Raw genomic sequence first — 24,761 nt, forward strand, 5'->3', positions numbered from 1 at the left:
AAGGACCTCTTCAAGGAGAACTACAAACCACTGCTCAACGAAATAAGAGAGAACACAAACAGACGGAGAAACATTCCATGCTCATGGTTAGGAAGAATCAGTATCATGAAAATGCCCATACTGCCCAAAGTAATTTATAGATTCAATGCTATCCCCATCAAGCTACCAATGACCTTCTTCACAGAACTGGAAAAAACGACCTTAAACTTCATACAGAAAAACAAGTGAGCCCGCATAGCCAAGACAATCCTAAGCAAAAAGAACAAAGCCAGAGGCACACACTGCTGGACTTCAAACTATACTACAAGTCTACAGTAATCAAAATGCACGGTACTGGTACCAAAACAGAGATATAGACCAATGGAACAGAACAGAGGCCTTAGAAGAAACACCACAAATCTATAACCATCTGATCTTTGACAAACCTGACAAAAATAAGCAATGTGGAAAGGACTCCATGTTTAATAAATGGTGTTGGGAAAACTAGCTAGCAATGTGCAGAAAGCAGAAACTGGACCCCTTCCTGTCACCTTACACTAAAATTAACTCCAGATGGATTAAGGATTTAAACACAAAACCTAGCACCATAAAAACACTAGAAGAAAACATAGGCAAAACCATCCAGGACATAAACATAGGCAAGGACTTCATGACTAAAGCACCAAAAGCAATGGCAACAAAAGCCAAGATAGACAAAGGGGATCTAATTAAAATTCAGAGCTTCTGTACAGCTAAAAAAAAACAATCATTAGAGTGAAGCAGCAACCAACAGAATGGGAAAAAATTTTTGCAGTCTACCCATCTGACAAAGGGCTAACATCCAGAATCTACAAAGAACTAACACAGATTTACAAGAAAAAACAAGCAACCCCATTCAAAAGTGGGCAAAGGATATGAACAGACCACTTTTCGAAAGAAGACATATATGAGGCCAACAAACATATGAAAAAATGCTCATCATCACTGGTCATTAGAGAAATGCAAATCAAAACCACATTGAGATACCATCTCATGCCAATTAGAATGGCTATCATTAAAAAATCTGGAGACAGATGCTGGAGAGGATATGGAGAAATAGGAACACTCTTACACAGTTGGTGGGAGTGTAAATTAGTTCAACCATTGTGGAAGACAGTGTGGCAACTTCTCAAGGATCTAGAAATAGAAATTTCATTTGACCCAGCAATCCCATTACTCGGTACATACCCAAAGAATTATACATTGTTCTACTATAAAGACACATGCACACATATGTTCATTGCAGCCCTGTTTACAATAGCAAAGACCTGGAACCATCAAAATGTCCATCAATGATAGACTGGACAAAGAAAATGTGTCACATATACACCATGGAATACTACACAGCCATAAAAAACAATGAGTTTGTGTCCTTTGTAGGGACTTGGACAAATCTGGAAACCATCATTCTCAGCAAACTGACACAAGAACAAAAAACCAAACACCACATGTTCTCACCTCATAGGTGGGTGTTGAACAATGAGAACATGTGGATTCAGGGAGAGGAGCATCACACACTGGGGGAAGTTGGGGGGACTAGGGAAGGGACAGCGGGGGTGAGAAGGGTGGGGAGGGATAACATGGGGAGAAATGCCGGATATAATATGCGCCTATGCAACAACCCTGCATGACCTGCACATGTTCCCCAGAACCTAAAGTAAAATTTAAAAAAAAAAAAAAAAAAGATTTAAACATAAGATCTACTACCATAAAAACCCTAGAAGTAAACCTAGGCAATACTATTCAGAACACAGGCATAGGCAAGGACTTCATGACGAAAACACCAAAAGCAATGGCAACAAAAGCCAAACTACACAAATGGGATCTAATTAAACTTAAGAGCTTCTGCACAGCAAAAGAAACTATCATCAGAGTGAACCAGCAACCAATAAAATGGAAAAAAAATTTTGCAATCTACCCATCTGACAAAGGGCTAATATTCAGAATCTACAAATAACAAACTTTCAAGAGAAAAACCAACAGCCCCATCAAAAAGTAGGCGAAGGATATGAACAGACACTTCTCAAAAGAAGACATTTATGCAGTCAATAAACATGAAAAAAGCTCATTTTCACTGGTCATAGAGAAATGGAAATGAAAACCACATTGAGATACCATCTCGCACCAGTTAGAATGGCAATCATTAAAAAATCAGGAGACGATTGCTGGAAAGGATGTGGGGAAATAGGAATGCTTTTACACTGTGGTTGGGAGTGTAAAATGTTCAACAATTGTGGAAGACAGTGTGGCGATTCCTCAAGGATCTAGAACTAGAAATACCATTTGACTCAGCAATCCCATTACTGGGTATATACCTGAAGTATTATCAATCATTCTATAATAAAGTCACATGCACATGTATGTTTATTGTGGCACTGTTTACATTAGCAAAGACTTGGAACCAACCCAAATGCCCATCAGTGATAGACTGGATAAAGAAAATGTGGCACATATACACCATGGAATACTAGGCAGCCATAAAAAAGGATGAGTTCATGTCCTTTGCAGGGACATGGATGAAGCTGGAAACCATCATTCTCAGTAAACTAACACAAGAACAGAAAACCAAACACTGCACATTCTCACTCGTAAGTGGGTGCTGAACAATGAGAACACATGGACACAGGGAGGGGAACATCATACACTGGGGCCTGTCGGTGGGTTGTGGGGCTAGGGGAGAGATAGCAGGGGGTGGGGGGATTGGGGAGGGATAACATTAGGAGAAATACCTAATGTAGATAACAGGGGGATGGATGCAGCCATGAAACTTGTATACTGATGTAACAAACCTGCACATTCTGAACATGTACCACAGAACTTAAAGTATAATTTAAATAAAAGGTAGTCCACTTTTTCACTTGCTCACTTGCTCACTCACTCAGTCACTCATTTTATCATTCAACAACATGTCTTAGACTTATCTAAATCTGCAAGACTAAAAAACGTCCCTGGTTTCTTTTAACTTTCTAATTATGCTAGAATTCTAGAGAGAGCACATGAGATAAATGAAAAGGATACTGATGGAAGAGATAAAAAATTATGCATTCCCTGCAGATACTCACTTTTCCTCAGCCTCAATTTGGCCCCTGCCATTGCAGGTGATCATGCAGGGGGTTAGAAGACTTTAGAGAGAATAAAAGAAAAAGCAAAAATATATCAGAAAGACAAAGAGTTACTTACAAGTCATAGACAAGCGTGAGTCCTTCAGTACTTGGAGAAAATTCAAGAGTGACTTTAAATTCCCCATTTCAAATATATCCTCTGTTTTCTTGCCTTTCCCTTAAAATGTCTCTGAATAAGCTTCCTCTGCCAGTGAAAGATAGCAGGCCTCATTTCACAGGATGCAACTGTTTTCAGTCCCAGTTAGAGGTAGGGTTCATTCTACTTAAAATAATAAATTGTATTTTGTTTCTCCTCACAGGGTATCTGGAAATTTGACTCAAAATGTCATAAAAAGTATGGGAAAATGTGGGGGTGAGTATTCTGGAAACCTCCATTGGATAGATCTGCTTCTGTGATGAGGTTACCCCACTGCACAGTGGATAGTCTCTGTCCAGGGCTTCATGGGATGAAGCTCTTGTCAACCTAAATACAAACAGTGAGAGGTTCTCTGAAAGAAGACGATAATTATTTAGAGTATTGCAGTGGGAGTCTGCGTGCCATTTGCAAATTCAGGGAGGTAAAGCAAGACAAAGATGCTCCATGTGAGGAGGATTTCATAACTGTTCTGAGATAATTACAGTTAGTTGCAAAGATCAATAACAAGGGTGGTGCCACACCAAGGTTGAACAGGCAGTTGCTGGGCAGGTGTCCTTGCTGAAATATTTTTGTGCAAAAATTGAAATGGCCTTTGTGCAAAGTTGTGTTTTTTGTAGAGTCTTGTGATAGTTTTGTTACTAGAAACACAAGCATGAGAATCCTCTCTTCAAGCTTTCTTGGGATTTGTCAGGGATAAAAAAAAAAATAGTGATGTCACTTTGGTTCTGACAACGTTCACACTCGCTATTGTAAAATTTTCAAGGCTTGTCCTACCAAGGATCCATGTCACCAGGTGTTGAGCTCTTCAGTCTGAACTAGGCTGGGAGCATTGTGGTTACAACTCTTCTCCAGGCTTTGTTGGCTCAGGGACTCCCAGCATTGCCTTCTATTCAGTGGCTGCCTATTCCCTTTTTCTTTCTTTCTTCCTTAGGTGCCCTTTTCTCACATACATTGTCTCAGACTTTTATAATATGTGCTCATAAATGAATGGCATCATCTCCTTCCCACATCGATTCACTTCCAATTAAAAGCCTAAACTCTTTCATTTAGACATTGGATTTAACAGGTGCTTTTGAAAGAAGAGTTAAGAGATAACAGAGAACAGATTGGGATATCACTTATGCTTCACTTTTTTAAACTTTCTCTTCAAGTATGGAATTTTTGGTTCTGCTTTGCTTTTTAAATTTAAGCCAAGACTTTTTAATAGAAGGGTATACAAGTACTTACTGGTTTATACCATTTTGTTTACTTTGAAGAAGAGATGCTGGATATTCTTAAACCATTGTGTTCCCTGGGGGCTGATGGACTGTGATTTTATCAGGTGGCCTCAGCCAATTGCAGCAGCTGTTCCCTGTCAGAGGTGCTAGAGGTCTGGTGAGAGCAGTGGAAGAGGTGCAGTGGTGTGTTTGCTCACTAGAAGCAAGTGGGAGAAGGTTTTGCCTCTTTGTGCTTCTTCATCTTCTCTTACCAAGTCCTTAGAAACCGCAGTGCTGGCTGTGGGGTGCTGTGGAGCTGGCACGGCCCATACAGGCAACACGACTGAGTAGAAAGAACACACAGCTCGGGATGTCCATGGGCCCCCACACCAACTGCCCCTTGCAACATTTACTCTTGTGAGCATCTGATGATTTACCTGCCTTCAATTTTTCATGGAAATAATATTTTTTGATAATGAAATATTTTAAATATATGAAACATTATGGAGAGTGGCATAGGAAATACTCATGTATGCACCACCCAGCTTAACAAATGCTCTCCTGTTATTTCTAACCATGATCTCTTTCAAGAGCTCTTTTGTCTTTCAATGTCCCTTCCTTGTTTGAGCCACATTACCCTTCATTGTATGAAGACTTGGGTGGCTCCTGTGTCAGACTCTTGTGATGTGTCATACCCTAATGAACTAGAAACTAAGGTTACTGTGTATGGTACAACTAGGGGTATGGATTACATAACATCAGGATCAGTCTGGCTTCTTGGGTGTGGCTCCAGATACAGAATCGGGCTAGTGAAGTTTAATCAGCTCTGTTGTCCCCACACAGATCATATGATGGTCAACTCCCTGTGCTGGCTATCACAGATCCCGACATGATCAAAGCAGTGTTAGTGAAAGAATGTTATTCTGTCTTCACAAACCGGAGGGTAAGCATCCATTTTCTGAAATTTAAATAATGATTGAATGATCTAATTTTTATTTTGAAAAGAACTTATATATTCACAGAAAGTTATCTTAAAAATGTACAGGAAAGTTCCATGTACCCTTCATCCTGTCTCCCCCAATGGTAACATCTTGCAATCTTGCATAACTATAAATATGGTATACTCATATTATTAGGTTGGCACAAAAGTTATTGCAGTTTGTCATTTTTAAAAAACTGCAATAACTTTTGCACTAACCTAATATTACAGGAAATTGACTTTAATATAGTTTACAGAGCTTATTCAGATTTCACCAGTTTTATGTGCTCTCCTTTGTGTGTGTTTTTGTATGTGTGTAGTTTTAAGCAAATTTATCACATTCGTAGATTTGTGCAGTGATCAGCACCATCAAGATGCAGACCCATTCTGTCACCATGTGACTCCCTCCTGCTATCCTACAGTCACAACATGGAGTTTCTCTTTTTCTCTGACAGGGTCTATATCAGCACAAACTTTTATGTATTTGAGGAGCACAATGTGTTAATATTTCCTTTTGAATTCTTCTCTTGGTGTCAAGTCTGAAAATTCTTTGCCTCACCCTCCTTCGTACATTGTTTTTTCTAAGAGTTATATAGTTTAACACTTTACAAAATGTTAACTCTATTTGTTAATATTTGTATAAGTTATTAGATTTAGATCAAGGTTCATTTTTTTTGCAGACTATGGCTGTCCAAATATTCCAACACCATTTTGGGAAGGTGGGCACATTGTCAAAAATTAGCTGAACATATTTTCTGCATCTATTTCTTATTGTTTATTCTCTCCCATTGATGACTGTGTTTACACCAATATCACACCATGGTGACTCTAGTAGCTCTACAATAACTCTTAACATCATATAGAGTGATTCTTTCAACTTAATTGATTTACATTTTCAGAATAGTTTAGCTTTTCTTGTCCCTTGCCTTTCTATAAAAATTTAGAATAACTTTGTAAGTGTCTCCAAACAAACCTGCCATAATTTTGATAAGAATTGAATTAAAGCAGAAGTGTCCAAATCTTTTGGCTTCCCTGGGCCATAACGGAAGACGAATTGTCTTGGAACACACACAAAATACATTAATCCTAATGATAACTGATAAGCTAAGAAAAAAAAAAAGGCCCATGTGTAGTTTTCATTATATCTACCACAATAGATAAGCAAAAATGTCCTTGCATAATAATCCTAATTATGCACTGCCTGTTCAGAGGGTCTTTTAAAATGTTTGAACAGTTCCCAAGTTTGCAATCACTGATATAGAAAAGGTACATATCTAAGTAAAAAAAAACTTCACTACTTTTTTTTAATTTTTTTATTATGAAAGAAAAAAGGGCAACAAAAAAACTAATGCATCAATATCTGGCTTAATGGAAGTAGTTGCAATTCTCAGTGAGTTATCAAGGTGCTCATCAGATATTTTGGTTCTAATTTTACTCTTCATGTGCTTCATCCTTGAAAACAGTTGCTCACAAATGTAGATGCTGCCAAAAAGCAATGAGATGAACAAGGTGTGATTGTGAAGTGAGGGATATTTGTCATTGGGAAGACAGGTCTTACAAATGTCCAGTAAAGAAACACGATCACATTTTTAAGTTGAACATCAGACTGCAGCTCTGGGCATTCCATTTGAAAATTGGCAGGTAACATATTTATGTCAAGTGAAAATTGAGTCACAAATATACCAAAATATTATTTTTTCAGAAATCTTGAAATTCCTGTTTTCAAATTCCTGTATCAACTTGAAAAGCAAGGCTGCATATTTTTTGCTGTTCACAGGACCGTGTTTAGCCAACGTGTCAAAATGCATAAAATGGTTTGCCTTTATTTGAACTTGCCATAATTTCAGTTTCATTTGGAATGCTGTTATGGTTTGAAACATTGCATTGTTAAGTTGGTTTTCACATTGAAGACACAGGTTTAACTCACTTAAATGGGCCTTCAAATCCACTAAAAATGCTAAATCTGTAAGCCAGTTTTCATTGTCAAGTTCTGGCACAAATTTTGTATTTGATACCATAAAGGGCTTGATTTCATGTCACAAAGCATAAAATCTTCACAACATTTTGCCTTGACTTAACCATGTTACTTCTAAAAAGTGAATCATGTTGCTAGAGTCAGCATCCATACTTTTAATGAATTCCTGCAACTAGCGATGATGCATACCCTTGGCCCTTGTGAAATGCACAGTCTTGATGACAATTTGCATGATGTCATCCATTTTTAAAGCTTGTGCACATGGATTTTCTTGATATATTACGCAGTAATACTTTATCAAACCTGAGTTTTGTGGGCAATTGCATCATCTTCTATTAATTTTACAAGTCCTACGCTTCTACCTACCATCACCAGGGCACCATCTATAGTTATACCAAATATGTTCAAAATGGACAAAGAAAATCGCTTTAACATATTTTTCACTGCTTCGAATAAATCTAAGTTGTCTCTTTTAATGGCACAGTGACATTTCTCTTTCTTCAGTGACACTATATTCATCATCAATAATCTAATAAAAATGGCAAGTTGTGACATATCTGTAGTGTTAGTGCCTTCATCAATCACCAAAGCATAAAATTTTAAATTAGCAGCTTTACTCTCCAGACATCTTTCGATAGATTTCCCAATTTCTTCAGTTCTCCTGGCTACAGTCTCATGGGACAAACTGATTTTAGAGATACCAGTTTGGGGTTCTCAAGACAAATAATATCTACCACATTTTCGATACATCTCACCATCAGTAAATGGTTTTTATTTTATTTTATTTTTTGCTATGAAATTTGCTACTACCCCATAACTAACTTTTACAATGGAGTTCATTTGACATGTAACTTTAAAAAAATTTTTTTTGTTGTTGAAAAGACAGACTTCGTTTTTTTCAGTTCTGCTATTTTTTCCTTACAACACACTCCTTGATATACACCAAATTTGTCAGCATGTTTTTGCATATAATCCCTCTTCAAATTGTAGTCTTTGAAAACTGGCACAAATTCCAGAGAAATTAAGCAGAGTGCTTCACTATTTGCCTCAACAAGCAAATTAACAAGAAAAGAAAGAAAGAAGTCATTTGTGCACTTTTCATTAAACAATCTTCCTTCATCTATAATTTTTCTTTTTTAGGGTTCTATTTTAAGACATTGTGGAAGTTATGCTGGAATTAAAAGCATTATAATAGATAAGAAACTATATTTACTTTTATTATGAAAATATGGGCCAAGCCCGGTGGCTCATGCCTGTAATCCTAGCACTTTGGGAGGCTGAGGCAGGTGGATCATCTGAGGTTGGGAGTTCAAGACTAGCCTGACCAACATGGAGAAACCCCATCTCTACTAAAAATACAAAATAGTAACCAGGTGTGGTGGCAGATGCCTGTAATTCCAGCTACTTGGGAGGCTGAGGCAGAAGAATCGCTTGAACCCGGGAGGCAGAGGTGGCAGTGAGCCAAGATTGTGCCAATGCGCTCCAGCCTGGGCAACAAGAGTGAAACTCTGTCTCAAAAAGAAAAGAAAAGAAAAATAAAAGAAAGAAAGAGAAAACAGGAAAATAGAAAGCAAAGCTTAATAATCAAATAAGAATACTTACACGTCTTCTAAATAATATTAAACACCTATCATTTACAAAGGTAGGTTGAAATATCATTGATAATCACTGTGTTTTACTTGCCAACTTGCCACAAACACACCTAATATCTGATAGTGTCAATTCAACTGTCTATGATAGGAAGATAACACACACTGGCAGTCGCACATCACCATAAAACTGAATCCACACATTTGTACAAATGGCGAGAGTGTCTAGTGTACAGCAGCGCTCTGCCTTGTCCAGAATACACACTTGAATTCCTTGTCACAATTCACTTTATGTGGCATTGCAATAGAGTCCTCTCACTCTTTGTTGGTTAATTTTAATGTTTTTTCATTTCTTCTGACCGAACTGTTTGCAATTATAGTGCAAATTATGGATAATACTCCATTATTTGTGGATTTGACATCCTCTGATTATCCCATTCCATTCCATTGTCATCTACAAAGTTTGCACTTGCAAATCACAAAAATTACAAAATTATGAAAAAAATTGCAAAAAAATCTCAAAATGTTTTCAGAAAGTTTGCAAATTTGTGTTGGGCTATATTCAAAGCCATCCTAGACTGCATGAGCACTGCAGGCCACAAGGTGGACAAACTTGAATTAAACCAACAGAACAATTTAAGGATAATCTGTATCTTTCTTTACTATGTTTAGTCTTTCATTCCATGAATATAGTATGCCTCTCCATTTCTTTTTTATTTATTTATTTATTTATTTTTATTGCATTTTAGGTTTTTGGGTACATGTGAAGAACATGCAAGATTGTTGCATAGGTGCATATGTGGCAGTGTGATTTGCTGCCTTCCTCCCCTTCACCTATGCGTGGCATTTCTCCCCATGCTATCTCTCCCCAACTCCCCACCCCCCGCTGTCCCTCCCCATTTCCCCCCAACAGACCCCAGTGTGTAGTGCTCCCCTCCCTGTGTCCATGTGTTCTCATTGTTCAACACCCACCTAAGAGTGAGAACATGTCGTGTTTGATTTTGTGTTCTTGTGTCAGTTTGCTGAGAATGATGGTTTCCAGGTTCATCCATGTCCCTACAAAGGATGTGAACTCATCGTTTTTGATGGCTGCATAATATTCCATGGTGTATATGTGCCACATTTTCCCTGTCCAGTCTATCATCGATGGGCATTTGGGTTGGTTCCAGATCTTTGCTATTGTAAACTGTGCTGCAATGAACATTCGTGTGCATGTGTCCTTATAGTAGAATCATTTATAATCCTATGGATATATACCCAGTAATGGGATTGCTGGGTCAAATGGAATTTCTATTTCTAGGTCCTTGAGGAATCGCCACACTGTCTTCCACAATGGGTGAACTAATTTACACTCCCATCAATAGTGTAAAAGTGTTCCTATTTCTCCACATCCTCTCCAGCATCTGTTGTCTCCAGATTTTTTAATGATCACCATTCTAACTGGCGTGAGATGGTATCTCAATGTAGTTTTGATTTGCATTTCTCTAATAACCAGTGATGATGAGCATTTTTTCATATGTTTGTTGGCCTCATGTATGTCTTCTTTTGTAAAGTATCTGTTCATATCCTTCGCCCACTTTTGAATGGGCTTTTTTTCTTGTAAATCTGTTTTAGTTCTTTGTAAATTCTGGATATCAGCCCTTTGTCAGATGGGTAAGCTGCAAAAATTTTTCCCATTCTGTTGGTTGCCGATTCACTCTATTGACTGTTTCTTTTGCCGTGCAGAAGCTGTGGAGTTTGATTAGGTCCCATTTGTCTATTTTGGCTTTTGTTGCCAATGCTTTTGGTATTTTGGTCATGAAGTCCTTGCCTACGCCTATGTCCTGAATGGTTTTGCCTAGATTTTCTTCTAGGGTTTTTATGGTGTTAGGTCTTATGTTTAAGACTTTAATCCATCTGGAGTTAACTTTAGTGTAAGGTGTCAGGAAGAGATCCAGTTTCTGCTTTCTGCATATGGCTAGCCAGTTTTCCCAACACCACTTATTAAACAGGGACTCCTTTCCCCATTGCTTATTTTTGTCAGGTTTGTCAAAGATCGGATGGTTGTAGATATGTTGTGTTGCCTCCGACGCCTCTGTTCTGTTCCATTGGTCTATATCTCTGTTTTGGTACCAGTACCATGCTGTTTTGATTACTGTAGCCTTGTAGTATAGTTTGAAGTCCGGTAGTGTGATGCCTCCCGCTTTGTTCTTTTTTCTTAGAATTGACTTGGCTATGCGGGCTCTCTTTTGGTTCCATATGAAGCTTAAGGTGGTTTTTTCCAGTTCTGTGAAGAAGGTCATCGGTAGCTTGATGGGGATAGCGTTGAATCTGTAAATTACTTTGGGCAGTATGGCCATTTTCATGATATTGATTCTTCCTAACCATGAACATGGAATGTTTCTCCATCTGTTTGTGTCCTCCCTTATTTCGTTGAGCAGTGGTTTGTTGTTCTCCTTGAAGAGGTCCTTTACCTTCCTTGTTAGTTGTATTCCTAGGTATTTTATTCTCTTTGTAGCAACTGTGAATGGCAGTTCATTCTTGATTTGGCTCTCTTTTAGTCTGTTATTGGTGTATAGGAATGCTTGTGATTTTTGCACATTGATTTTGTATCCTGAGACTTTGCTGAAGTTGCTTATTAGTTTCAGGAGATTTTGGGCTGAGACGATGGGGTCTTCAAGATACACAATCATGTCATCTGCAAATAGAGACAATTTGACTTCCTCCTTTTCTATTTGAATACCCTTTATTTCTTTTTCTTGCCTGATTGCTCTGGCTAGAACTCCCAGTACTATATTGAGTAGGAGTGGTGAGAGAGGGCATACTTGTCTAGTGCCAGATTTCAAAGGGAATGCTTCCAGTTTTTGCCCATTCAGTATGATATTGGCTGTTTGTTTGTCATAAATAGCTTTTATTATTTTGAGATATGTTCCATCAATACCTAGTTTATTGAGGGTTTTTAGCATAAAGTGCTGTTGAATTTTGTTGAAGGCCTTCTCTGCATCAATTGAGATAATCATGTGGTTTTTGTCTTTGGTTCTGTTTATGTGGTATATTATGTTTATAGACTTGCGTATGTTGAACCAGCCTTGATCCCCGGGATGAATCCTACTTGATCATGGTGGATAAGCTTTTTGATGTGCTGTTGCAATTGGCTTGCCAGTATTTTATTGAAGATTTTTGCATCTATGTTCATCATGGATATTGGCCTGTAGTTTTCTTTCCTTGTTGAGTCTCTGCCGGGTTTTGGTATCAGGATGATGTGGGTCTCATAAAATGATTTGGGAAGGATTCCCTCTTTTTGGATTATTTGGAATAGTTTCAAAGAAATGGTACCAGCTCCTCTTTGTATGTCTGGTAGAATTCGGCTGTGAACCCATCTGGACCTGGGCTTTTTTGGGGTGGTAGGCTCTTAATTGCTGCCTCAACTTCAGACTTTGTTATTAGTCTATTTAATATTTCGACTTCTTCCTGGTTTAGGCTTGGGAGGAGGCAATTGTCCAGGAATTTATCCATTTCTTCCAGGTTTTCTAGTTTATGTGCATAGAGTTGTTTGTAATAATCTCTGATGATGGTTTGAATTTCTGTTGAATCTGTGGTGATATCCCCTTTATCGTTTTTTGTTGCATATATTTGGTTATTCCCTCTTTTCTTTTTTATTAATCTGGCTAGTGGTCTGTCTATTTTGTTGATCTTTTCAAAAAACCAGCTCCTGTCAGTTTCCATGAAGCTGTGCGGTTCTGGGTTGGTTTCTGAATTCTGAGTCCTAACTTGATTGCACTGTGGTCTGAGAGACTGTTTGTTATGGTTTCCATTCTTTTGCATTTGCTGAGGAGTGATTTACTTCCAATTATGTGGTCAATTTTAGAGTAGGTGTGATGTGGTGCTGAGAAGAATGTATATTCTGTGGATTTGGAGTGAAGAGTTCTGTAAATGTCTATTAGATTTGCTTGGTCCAGGTCTGAGTTCAAGTCCTGGATATCCTTGTTAATTTTCTGTCTCGTTGATCTAATATTGACAATGGGGTGTTAAAGTCTCCCACTATTATTGTGTAGGAGTTTAAGTCTCTTTGTAAGTCTTTAAGAACTTGCCTTATGTATCTGGGTGCTCCTGTATTAGGTGCATATATATTTAGGATCGTTAGCTCTTCTTGTTGCATTGATCCTTTTACCATTATGTAATGTCCTTCTTTGTCTCTTTTGATCTTTGTTGCTTTAAAGTCTATTTTATCAGAGATGAGAATTGCAACTCTTGCTTTTTTTTTTTTTTTTTTTTTTTTTGCTCTCCATTTCCTTGGTAAATATTCCTCCATCCCTTTATTTTGAGTCTTTGTGTATCCTTGCATGTGAGATGTGTTTCCTGGATACAGCACACCGATGGGTTTTGGCTTTTTATCCAATTTGCCAGTCTGTGTCTTTTGATTGGGGCATTTAGTCCATTTACATTTAGGGTTAATATTGTTATGTGTGAATTTGATACTGCCATTTTGATGCTAGCTGGCTGTTTTGTGTGTTAGTTGATGCAGATTCTTCACTGTGTTGATGCTTTTTACCATTTGGTATGATTTTGGAGTGGCTAGTATTGGTTGTTCTTTTCTATGTGTAGTGCCTCCTTCAGGAGCTCTTGTAAAGCAGGCCTGGTGGTGATGAAATCTCTGAGTACTTGCTTGTTTGCAAAGGATTTTATTTTTCCTTCACTTATGAAGCTTAGTATGGCTGGATATGAAATTCTGGGTTGAAAGTTCTTTTCTTTAAGGATGTTGAATATTAGCCTCCACTCTCTTCTGGCTTGTAAGATTTCTGCTGAGAGATCTGCTGTGAGTCTGATGGACTTCCCTTTGTGGGTAACCTGACCTTTCTCTCTGGCTGCCCTTAGCATTTTCTCCTTCATTTCAACCCTGGTGAATCTGACGATTATGTGCCTTGGGGTTGCTCTTCTTGAGGAATATCTTTGTGGTGTTCTCTGTATTTCCTGGACTTGAATATTGGCCTGCCTTGCTAGGTTGGGGAAGTTTTCCGGGATAATATCCTGAAGAGTATTTTCCAGCTTGGATTCATTCTCTTTGTCACATTCAGGTACACCTATCAAACGTAGATTAGGTCTTTTCACATAGTTCCATATTTCTTGTTGACTTTGTTCATTCCTTTTTACCCTGTTTTCTCTAATCTTCCCTTCTCGTTTTATTTCATTGAGTTGATCTTCGACCTCTGATATCCTTTCTTCTGCTTGGTCAATTCGGCTGTTGAAACTTGTGCATGCTTAGTGAAGTTCTCGTGTTGTGTTTTTCAGCTCCATCAATTCACTTATATACCTCTCTAAGTTGTCCATTCTCATTAGCATTTCGTCAAATCTTTTTTCAACATTCTTAGTTTCTTTGCATTGGGTTAGAACATGTTCTTTTAGCTCATGGAAGTTTCTTATTACCCACTTTCTGATGGCTGATTCTGTCATTTCATCACATTCATTCTCCCTCCAGTCTTGTTCCCTTGCTGGTGAGGAGTTGTGATCCCTTGTAGGAGGAGAGGTGTTCTGGTTTCCAGTGTTTTCATCCTTTTTGTGCTGGTTTCTTCCCATCTTTGTGGATTTATCCACCTGTCGTCTTTGTAGTTGCTGACTTGCTGATTGGGTCTCTGAGTGGACGTCGTGTTTGTTGATGATGAAGTTATTTCTGTTTCTTATTTTCCCTTCTAACAGTCTGGCCCCTCTGTTGTAGGACTGCTGAGGTCCACTCCAGGCCCTGCTTGCCTGGGGATCACCTGCAGCAGCTGCACAACAGTAAAGGTTGCTACCAGTTTCTTCTGCTTTGTCCCAGAAGGATACCTGCCAAATGTCAGTCTGAGCTCTCCTTTATGAGGTGACTCTTTGGATATACAGGTGTCAGGGAGCTGCTTGAGGAGACAGTCTGTCCTTTACAGTAGCTCAATTGCTGAGCTGTGAGCTCTGTTGTTCATTCAGAGCTGCTGAGCAGGTACATTTAAGTCAGCTGCAGCAGAACTCATAAACCCTTTTTATCCCAGGTGCTCTGTCCCGGGGTGTTAGGGCTTTATTTAGGAATTTCCATCATGCTGCTGCCTTTTTTTCAGGGCTGCCCTGCCCAGCAAGGAGGCAAGCTAGTCACTGTCTGCCTGCAGAGGCTTTGCTGAGTTGCTGTGGGCTCTGCCCAGCTGCCATGTGAACTTCCCTGCAGTCCTGTTTATATGGGTGTAGTTAGAACTGCCTTGGCAATGGTGGCCCGCCTCTGTAATGACGGACTCTCTCTGTAATGGTGGGTTGCCTCGGCAACGGCAGGCTGCCTCCACAATGGCGGACTGCCTCCGTAGTGGTGGAGTGCCTCGGTAATGGTGGACACCCCTCCCCCACAGAGCTGGACCATCCCAGGTTCAGCTGTGCTTGCTGTGAAGCTCTCAACCCAGAGCATTTCCAATTCCTGTTTTTTTGTGTGTGGTGGGGGGGGGTGGGGTGGGACCAGCCAAACCTGATCACCTGGCTCCCTGCCTCAGAGCCTTTTTTTTTCCTTTTAGTTGAATGGTCGACTCTCTCGCCTGCTGAAAAGGCGCCCGGATCTGTGTGCTTTCCCGTGCAGCGACCCACTGAGCTAGCTGAAACAGCAGCGCTGAGATTTGTGGCGTTTTTTTTTTTTTTCTTTTTGCCCGGGAATCTCCTGACTTGGCTCCCTGTTTCAGTCCCCTTTTTTAATCAGATGAATGGACGACTGTGGCTTCCTGGACCTCCACTCACCAGACCCAGACCAGTGTGTTTTTTATGGAGAACCACTGCACCGGGGCAACGGCAAAACAGCCGTGCTGGCCAAAACAGCCGCGCGGGCCAAAACAGCCACACTGGTGACCCATGGAGCTCCTCCACCTGGGATTCTCCTGGTCTGTGGGCAATAAAAATCCGTCTGGAAATGCGGCGTCCACTCACCCTCTGTGCTTTCACTGGGGAGCTGCAATCCTGAGCTGCTCCTAAGCGGCCATCTTGGATCTTCCCTCTTGCCTCTCCATTTCTTTAGCTTTTATTTCTTTCCTTGACATTTTGTAGTTTTCAGCATAGAGATCCTGCACATCTTTTGTTAGATTTACACCTGAAGTATTTCATTTTTGTTGGAGTAACTGTAAATGATGTTGTTTTTCGTATATTTTCAGATGTTGAGTGTTATGTAGAAATGTGAATAATTTTGTGTGTTGATCTTGTATCCAACAGCCTTACAGAACTCACTTATTAGTTTTAGAAGTCTTTTTATATACTCTTTCACATTTTATACATTGACAATTATGTCACCTGAAAATAGAGAAAATTCTATTATTTCTTTTCCAATCTGTATGCCTTTTATTTCTTTTTCTTGTCTATTGTATTAAGACATCCAATATGCTCTTTAGTAAGAATGTTGAGATTGGGCATTTTGAATTGTTCCATCTTTGAATTGGAAAAAATCATTCAGTCCATCATTAAATGTAATCTAGCTGAATAGTTTTTTATAGATTGTCTTTATCAAATGAAGGAATTGTCTCTCTCGTCCTAGTTTATTGAGATCTTATCATGAGTGTTGGAAGTATACATTTTAAAACAAAACATAGTTGTGGAAGATAAAAGCAAGTTCCAAGCATGCTGGCTTAATAGGCCAGCCCCAAGTTGGGAAATATAATTACCTGTCTTTTCCTTCTATGTAAGAATAAAAAATTAAGAGAAAGGAATATTCATGGAATTGCATTTTCCTTCAAAACATGTTCCTAGTCTTAAGGATTACCTACTTAAAAAAAAAATCACCACATCATGGCATCCCTTCTTCAAGATGCCCATGCTGTAGGTGTATTAAAGACAGAGCTGGTCTGAGGCAACATGCAGTCTGCCAAGCCCACCTGCCTATCTGTCACCAATTCTTTTCTACTCTACACACTCCTGGGGAAGTGCTAGGTCTTGTTCCTGTCTACTCCACTAGAAGAACAGTTGCCTACCACGTGGAGCATTTGCACCTAAAAGGAAGACTGAGATATAGAGGCTGGAGTTCACACCAGATGGCTGGGTCTCCCCACTTCCACCCTTGCCCCACATACACTCAGAAGAGGCTAGGCATTTAGGATCTCTATTGAGCATCTTGAGTATGGCCTGCCATATCATATACACTCACTAAATATTTGTTAAATAAGTCATGCCTCTTCAATATATTTTGTACAACCATTAAGACCTCCACAACTAATGTGAGACAAAATGTTTCTGCTTTGAACTCTAGCCTGTTGGCCCAGTGGGATTCATGAAAAGTGCCATCTCTGTAGCTCAGGATGAAGAATGGAAGAGAATACGATCATTGCTTTCTCCGACCTTCACCAGCGGAAAACTCAAGGAGGTATGAAAATAACATGTGTTTTCATTAGAAATTTAAAGAATAAATCTGGGGACAGGTAGAAAGTAAGATCACAGTCCCTTTCCAAAGGGTAGTCCACTGAGTTTGAGCTTCCTAAAAATGGTATTTTATGTACAGGAAAGACATCACAAAATTTGTTATAAAATGTCACTTACTGCTCCATGCTGTGGAAAGCCATGTCCTTCTGGGACTTGAGTATGCACATTTAACTAGAGGTAGTGATCTCTTTTGTGCTTAGATGTTCCCCATCATTGTCCAGTATGGACATGTGTTGGTGAGAAACCTGAGGCGGGAAGCAGAGAAAGGCAAGCCCATCACCGTGAAAGAGTAAGTCGGAGCACAGTCATGGGGTTCTGAGCTGTCATGAGTCCCTCCAGCTGCCTTCCATGGAGTTGACAGTCCCACTGTTGGGTTACTCCAATGACCAGACAAAAAGCAGGGCAGCATTGCAACTCCAAAGAGCTGCCTAAGAGGGAGTAACTCCCATAAGGAGGCAAGACAGCAGGGAAAGGGCCTTCTCTCCTGTGTGCAGGAGGCAGAATTTACTTATCTGTTAACTTGTTACCATAAATATTCTGGGAGATTAAATACATACTTTAGAAATAAAAAAAAAATGATTGTATCAAAGTTTTGAATGTAGTAGCTATGGAACAGTGAGTAAGAAAGCATTTGGTACTTGCCTTGCTTTGGGTAGGGTGAGAAAGTTACAATGGAGAACTTGGAACAATTTCAATCCCTTCATGGTTTTTCTGAGGATATCAGCAAACTATGAAATATTAAACCTTCCCACCACTTCCTTTTCTTCCAATCTCAAAAGAGAAAGAGTGCTAGAAACGCTATGAGTAGGGCAACCCTATCATTAGCTGTGTACGCTGGTATGTGCTTGAATTCTTCAGGAACAACAGGTGTAATCTGAGCCTCTCCTGGACAGACTTGAAACATGTCATCACTCAGCTATAGGATTCCCCAAATTAATGTTGGAGAGATCTATTTTTTTTAACCAGAATATTCTTGGTTGCTACATTTTACAAAAATGATTCTGCTCTCACGGCAACCTCAGGTCAGAGAAGCTAGAGATGGGATTTTCAAGAGCTATAACAGGGAGTGTAGAGAATAAAGAATGATATTTATAGGAACTCAGAACAGGGTGCTGCTGGTTTGTAAAGTGCTGAAGAGGAATCAGCTCTGGGCATAGAGTCTGTAGTCGGACAATGTCACCTTTCTTGAATCCACTAGGGAGAGTTAATTATTCTACTCTTGTCCTGCTGAAGCACAGTGCTTACACATCTTGTATCATCCACTCTCAACACATGCTACTGTAGTTGTCTGATAATGGGTCTCTGTCTTCCTGTGATTGGGCTCCTTGACCTCAGAAGTGAGTTTAACTCAGCTCAGTGTCTCCATCACCCCCAGTGCAGGGCCACCTGTATTACTGGCACCCAAGAACCACCTTATAAAGGACTGTGATGAGAGATGATCCAGCAGATAGTTCTGAAAGTCTGTGGCTCTTTACCTGTCTTAACTGGACATGTGGGTTTCCTATTGCATGTATGCTGGAAGAATGGTAAAGAGGTGCTGATTTTAATTTTCCATGTATTTCTCTACTCAGCATCTTTGGGGCCTACAGCATGGATGTGATCACTGGCACATCATTTGGAGTGAACATCGACTCTCTCAACAATCCAAAAGACCCCTTTGTGGAAAGTGTTAAGAAGTTCCTAAAATTTGATGTATTAGATCCATTATTTCTCTCAATAGGTATGTGGACTATTATTTCTTTCTCACCCTCTTTTTAAAAATAACTGCTTTCATAACATATAATTCATCCACTTAAAACGTACAATTCCATTGTTTATAAGAATCAAAACTGTGTGACCATCACTGTTGTAAACTAAAATGTTTTTGTCAATCTAGAGAACTCATACATTTTTAGCTATCAATCGCCCACCCTCCCCCTACCACAAATCCCATCACCCTAAGCAACCAACAATTGACTTTCCGCCTCTATAGATCTGCCTATTCTGGGTACTTCATAGAAATTATATCATTGACTTTTCTCTGTTGTTTTTTATTCTTTATTTCATGAGTTTGCACTTTAGTCTTTGTTATTTTCTTTCTTCTGCTGGCTTTAGGTTTAGTTTGCTCTTCTTCTAGTGTTTTGTAGTATAAATGGAGATTATCAATTTGAGATATTTTCTTCTTTTAAATTTAGACATTACAGATACAAATTTCCCTCTGAGGACTGCTTTGGCTACATCCTGTGTTTTGGCATATCCTATCTTCTTTTTGTTCATTTCAAAACAATTTCTTGTTGCCTTTTTGATTTCTGCTTTGACTTAATGGTCACTTAAAGCTGTATTGTTTAACTTCCACAAATGTATGAGTGTCTTTATTTTCTTTCCCTTATTGGTTTCTAGTTTTATTCCATGGAAGTTGATGTATATATGCTGTGTTATTTCTATCTTGACTATCATTTCCTGAACAACATGATTAATTTAAGCAGCACATTATGGCCTTATTAAACCAAAAACTCTAGTCCAACACATAAAGGCTAACGCGGCAGGGAATTTAATTCTGTTCCTTTGATCACTCCAAAGCTACAGAAGGCGCCACTGATCTCACTGCTGTAGTGGTGGTTTCTATGGATAGACCTGCCCTTGCTTAGTCACTGGCCTGAAAGAGGGGCAAACATGATCAAAGGAATGGGTTCCAGTTGAGAACCTGATGTTCTTATTCTTATTACTGGTAGAGAAAATTATAATTGCTCCAAGTAAATTTTGCATTTTCATTATAATTTCCTTTTGTTTTGTTTTTCCCACAGTACTCTTTCCATTCCTTACCCCAGTTTTTGAAGCATTAAATTTCTCTCTGTTTCCAAAAGATGCTATAAATTTTTTAAAGAAATCTGTAAACAGAATGAAAAAAAGTCGCCTCAACGATAAACAAAAGGTAAAATCTGGTGATGATTAAATGACAATGTTTACTTTTCAATAAATTTAGATTTTATACATATGGTAGTGCATGCATCTGTATTTTAAAAAATAAAGACAGAGAACTTACGTTTAGAACAACAGAAGTCATTTGGTAGAAATAAAGAAGGAGATTGGGGAAGAAGATGAGAATAAGTCAGAGAGACAGAATTTAAAATTTGATACCAGGCACAACAATTAGTATGTCATGACATAAACAGTATTGAGATACAACTTTACCACTTCTCTTCCCTTCAATAAATTGTCAAATGGTAAAGATTCCTGTTTGAAAATATATTTTACTGGTATTATGCTTTCCTCACAACATAGATTGGTAAAGAATCATTTCAAATCCAAGTCTGTTATTTTACTTATTCTGCAATGAAAGGCCCTGTCAGGTTACCTGCCAACTGCTGACATGTAGTATGTGGTAAATTTGAGTGCTTCACAGCCTGGAATGAACAGGGGTCTTCTCTGAGAATTGCAGTTGCAATGCTGGCTAACTCAGCTTTGCCTTCATGAGCCCTAGAGGCCAGCTGAAGGATGTCTGCAGGTCAGGGAGGTAGGACCAGGTAACTCAGGTGTCAATGAAGATTGTATAGAGTCTGAGAATGTTGGAGTATTTGAAAACACTCCCAAAAAAAGCTACTGATGAGTTCTGGAAATGTAAGATTAATTTATGTGGACATTGCTGAAGAAGAAGGTAGAAGAATAAAAGATCCAGGACTTCCTCCTGGGTAAGTAGTTATGACCACAGATGGAACTGGCAACTCTTTGGCCAGGAAGTTGTGTCCAAAAGACAGAGAAGGTGAGCAACAGGGTGGGCAAGAACCTAAAAGCAACTGGACACGATAGCTAGATTGGTTTGAGGAAAACATCCTTCTTTCCAAGGATTTGGATGAATGTTTTTTCACTGGTGACTCAGGCAACACCGTCAGACTTCTGGTCTTCAAGAAACCACAGGGAGGTTGAAGGAGAGAAGTCAAGAAGGGAGGGTGAATACTGCACTTTGGATTTACTTCCGGCTACATGAGTCACTTTCTGCCAATGAAATTTCTCTTTTGGCTTCTAGCATCGAGTAGATTTCCTTCAGCTGATGATTGACTCCCAGAATTCAAAAGAAACTGCATCCCACAAAGGTAACCAAGGAGTGCTTTTGGGGGCTACTGGTGGGGACACTAAGAGGGAGGTCCTTGCTCTGAAAATGTGCAGGAAGCATTCCAGGAAGATGAGAATTTCTGCCACATAGCAGAACAACACACATTTAAATGTTGTAAATGGTAGCTGGAGGCACTTTCCAGAAGCCCACAGGTACAGCCATGTTCCAGGCTTGAAATAACCCCAAGCAAACCTAGAATGCTTGGAGGACAGTCAGTGGTTTGTGGATCACCTACATGAGATCAAATGCCGGTTCTCAGCCTCCTCCAGATCCACTGAGTGAGAACCTCTACTTGGAAATTTATATCAAACATCCCAATCAGGAGGCACGCTGTTACAGTAAGGGTGATTTCAAATGGCAGACTTGAAGAAAGCATGTTTGCCATCTTAATCTACTGCAAAGTTTTTTTTTTTGCTTTGAAATTGATAAGTAATTAATGGGGGAAACCTCTGAGGCCATGTAAATATCTTGTCTTCAATCTTTTACCTACCAGTTTTATGACCATGGATGGTTTTGACTGAAACCATTATTACTAAGACAGTGGCAAAATAATAACCATGGTCAATTTCAAGCTACCAAGATTTGGCAACCTCTCACAAAATTTCCAAATATGTAACAATTGGTTCTATAGAGCAGGACTGGGTTGACTCCAGCATATCACTTTAAACATGTCCACGTCTACATCTACTTCTGGTTATTTATCTATCTATCTATCTATCTATCTATCTATCTATCTATCTTCATTTATCTATCTATAATCTATCAATTAATCTTCTACCTATCTCAATAAACCTTGCTGTGATAAAGGAAATAGTCTATCATTTCACTCTTCCACATGGAAATCACTAGACACATATGGCTATTGAGTATTGGACATGTGGCCAATGCCACTGAAGAACAATTTTTTAAAGTATTTAATTTTAATTGAATAAAATTTGAATTTAAATACCCACATGTAGATAGTGGTGACCAGAATGGACAGCAGAGCTACCAACTTTAAAATTATAGTTCAGTTTCAACTCACTATAATGGGGTTCAATGTAATTCAATAAAATAATTGGAAGGTTGATTTACCCACAGCAGCATACAGAAATCCTCACTGGTAAATCACAACTCTGTAGAACTTTCTCACACTCATTTCATATTGTGTTTGGTTGTGAATTACATGGTTGCAGCAGGCACCACATTTATTTCTGTGTTCCAGGTCTCTAAAAGTCCTAATCAAGTCCTCATCAAACAGACTAGTGATGGACCATCTTGAGCTTCTCTCAGGAGAAATATCAAGAGGGAGGCCAACCTGTAACCATAAGAACTTCTGCTATTTTAATGCCATTCATCAGACTACAGTCAATCACCATGCTTCTGGTTTTTTGTCTATCTCCTCAGTTTTGTACATCCTGAGAAGTCCATTTTGAGAACTGTACCCTAGATCTTGTATTGTCTGATGCCTCTCGAACATGTAATCCATGCTGCTCAAGTGAGGTTGTGCACACAAATCACCACATCTCCTGGAAGTTTGGATTTTGATTCAGTAGTTCAACAGTGGGGTTTGAGATTCTGCATCTGCAGTAAGCTCCCAGATGGGGCTGGTGCTGCTGGTCAATGAAACATAGTTTAAGTTGCAAGAGGTGATCTGTAGCTCAATATTTGTCCTTCAAGTTCCTTCAAACATACATAGAGAAAAGGTCCTAAATATTGCAAATTTTTTCAAAGTTTGTCAAGCTATATTGTAGAAAATCAAATTTTTCTTGGGGAAAATGTTACCCATATTTACTTACAGATAAAGCACTTTTAGGAGCATTCAAGGCACACTCACACAATGCCGAGTTACAGAGCAGTGCTGGTGCTGGGATGCCATGATGAGGAGGAGATAGCCCACAGTCATGTAGACCATGGGAAAACATGGATTAAAATGATTTTGCGGCCGGGCGCGGTGGCTCAAGCCTGTAATCCCAGCACTTTGGGAGGCCGAGGCGGGTGGATCACAAGGTCAAGAGATCGAGACCATCCTGGTCAACATGGTGAAACCCCGTCTCTACTAACACAAAAAATTAGCTGGGCATGGTGGCGCGTGCCTGTAATCCCAGCTACTCAGGAGGCTGAGGCAGGAGAATTGCCTGAACCCAGGAGGCGGAGGTTGCGGTGAGCCGAGATCGCGCCATTGCACTCCAGCCTGGGTAACAAGAGCGAAACTCCGTCTCAAAAAAAAAAAAAAAATGATTTTGCCTCATTCTGGCTCTGTAAGATACACATCAGAATGAAAACCACACCCAATGTGACTCTGAATTGATTTTCCATTTTTTCCTCTTGGGATTGGAGAGCTTCACTTAGATGTCATCTAAGCTGTGATGTTGTACATCAACCTGATTTATCTAAAATGTCTTTCCTCTCCTTTCAGCTCTGTCTGATCTGGAGCTTGTGGCTCAATCAATTATCTTCATTTTTGCTGGCTATGAAACCACCAGCAGTGTTCTTTCCTTCACTATATATGAACTGGCCACTCACCCTGATGTCCAGCAGAAACTGCAGGAGGAAATTGATGTAGTTTTGCCCAATAAGGTGAGTGGATGACCCCTGGAGATGAAGGGAAGAGGTGAAGCCTTAGCAAGAATGCCTCCTCACCACTTCCCAGGAGAATTTTTATAAAAAGCATAATCAATGATTATTTCACTGACACTATGTAGGAAGGCTCTGAGGAGAAAAACAAAGGAAGAAACATACAGAATGGTTTCGACTAGCAAAACTATAAGATCTTTGTAAAACAGTGCTGGCCCTGGTTCATCTGCTTTCTGTTACCACAATAATGCTAAGTTAAAAACATCCAAAAACCTCAGTGGCATCCAACAATAAGCATTTGTTGCTCACACATCTGGATAGTGAGCTCTGCTGATATTGGCTCTGCTGATATTACTCTGGTCTGGATGTGGTCTGACAGAGCTTGGCCCTGGGTGTGCTGTGCAGGCTGACTCACCTCTGCCTCATACCTGTCTCATGTTCCAGTCAGGTAGCCACTGGTGAAGAAGCCAAGCTAGGAACCAGGGTATCTGACTCCTGAGCTGAACTCTTAACCTCTACAATGTTGCCTCCCAAATATAACACCAAGTACTAGGTGCATATCACCCACAGTTTTTTCTTTTCATTTTTTTAATTGTACTTTAAGTTCTAGGGTACATGCGCAGATCTTGCAGGATCGCTGCATAGGTACACACATGCCATGGTGGTTTGCTGTCTTCATCCTCCCCGTCACTTACATCAGGCATTTCCCCCAGTGTTATCT

The 24,761-nt window shown here is 39.5% G+C and overlaps 2 protein-coding genes across 4 annotated transcripts in view; one reads left to right on the top strand and one right to left on the bottom strand.

Moving 5' to 3' along the window:
• ZSCAN25 (zinc finger and SCAN domain containing 25) overlaps positions 1 to 24,761 on the bottom strand; it is a 173,309-nt gene that overhangs the window by 105,631 nt on the left and 42,917 nt on the right. The window contains exon 7 of one of the 3 annotated variants that reach the window (XM_021671664.2): positions 2,657 to 6,933. The exons of the other annotated variants lie outside the window; for them this stretch is intronic. Coding sequence (XP_021527339.1) covers positions 6,899 to 6,933 — 35 coding nt within the window. The 3' untranslated portion in view covers positions 2,657 to 6,898. Of the gene's footprint in view, positions 1 to 2,656; positions 6,934 to 24,761 lie in introns of those variants that run through there. 3 annotated transcript variants of the gene reach the window in all.
• The window catches only part of CYP3A5 (cytochrome P450 family 3 subfamily A member 5), a 53,818-nt gene that overhangs the window by 22,195 nt on the left and 6,862 nt on the right, over positions 1 to 24,761 (top strand). The window contains exons 3-10 of the mRNA XM_012455551.3: positions 3,440 to 3,492; positions 5,316 to 5,415; positions 17,225 to 17,338; positions 17,595 to 17,683; positions 18,966 to 19,114; positions 20,178 to 20,305; positions 21,398 to 21,464; positions 23,883 to 24,043. Coding sequence (XP_012310974.1) covers positions 3,440 to 3,492; positions 5,316 to 5,415; positions 17,225 to 17,338; positions 17,595 to 17,683; positions 18,966 to 19,114; positions 20,178 to 20,305; positions 21,398 to 21,464; positions 23,883 to 24,043 — 861 coding nt within the window. The remainder of the gene's footprint in view (positions 1 to 3,439; positions 3,493 to 5,315; positions 5,416 to 17,224; positions 17,339 to 17,594; positions 17,684 to 18,965; positions 19,115 to 20,177; positions 20,306 to 21,397; positions 21,465 to 23,882; positions 24,044 to 24,761) is intronic.

The sequence above is a fragment of the Aotus nancymaae genome, unplaced genomic scaffold (assembly GCF_030222135.1).
Source record: "Aotus nancymaae isolate 86718 unplaced genomic scaffold, 86718_ANA_hifiasm-v0.15.2.pri h1tg000015l_0, whole genome shotgun sequence".
NCBI lineage: Eukaryota > Metazoa > Chordata > Mammalia > Primates > Aotidae > Aotus > Aotus nancymaae.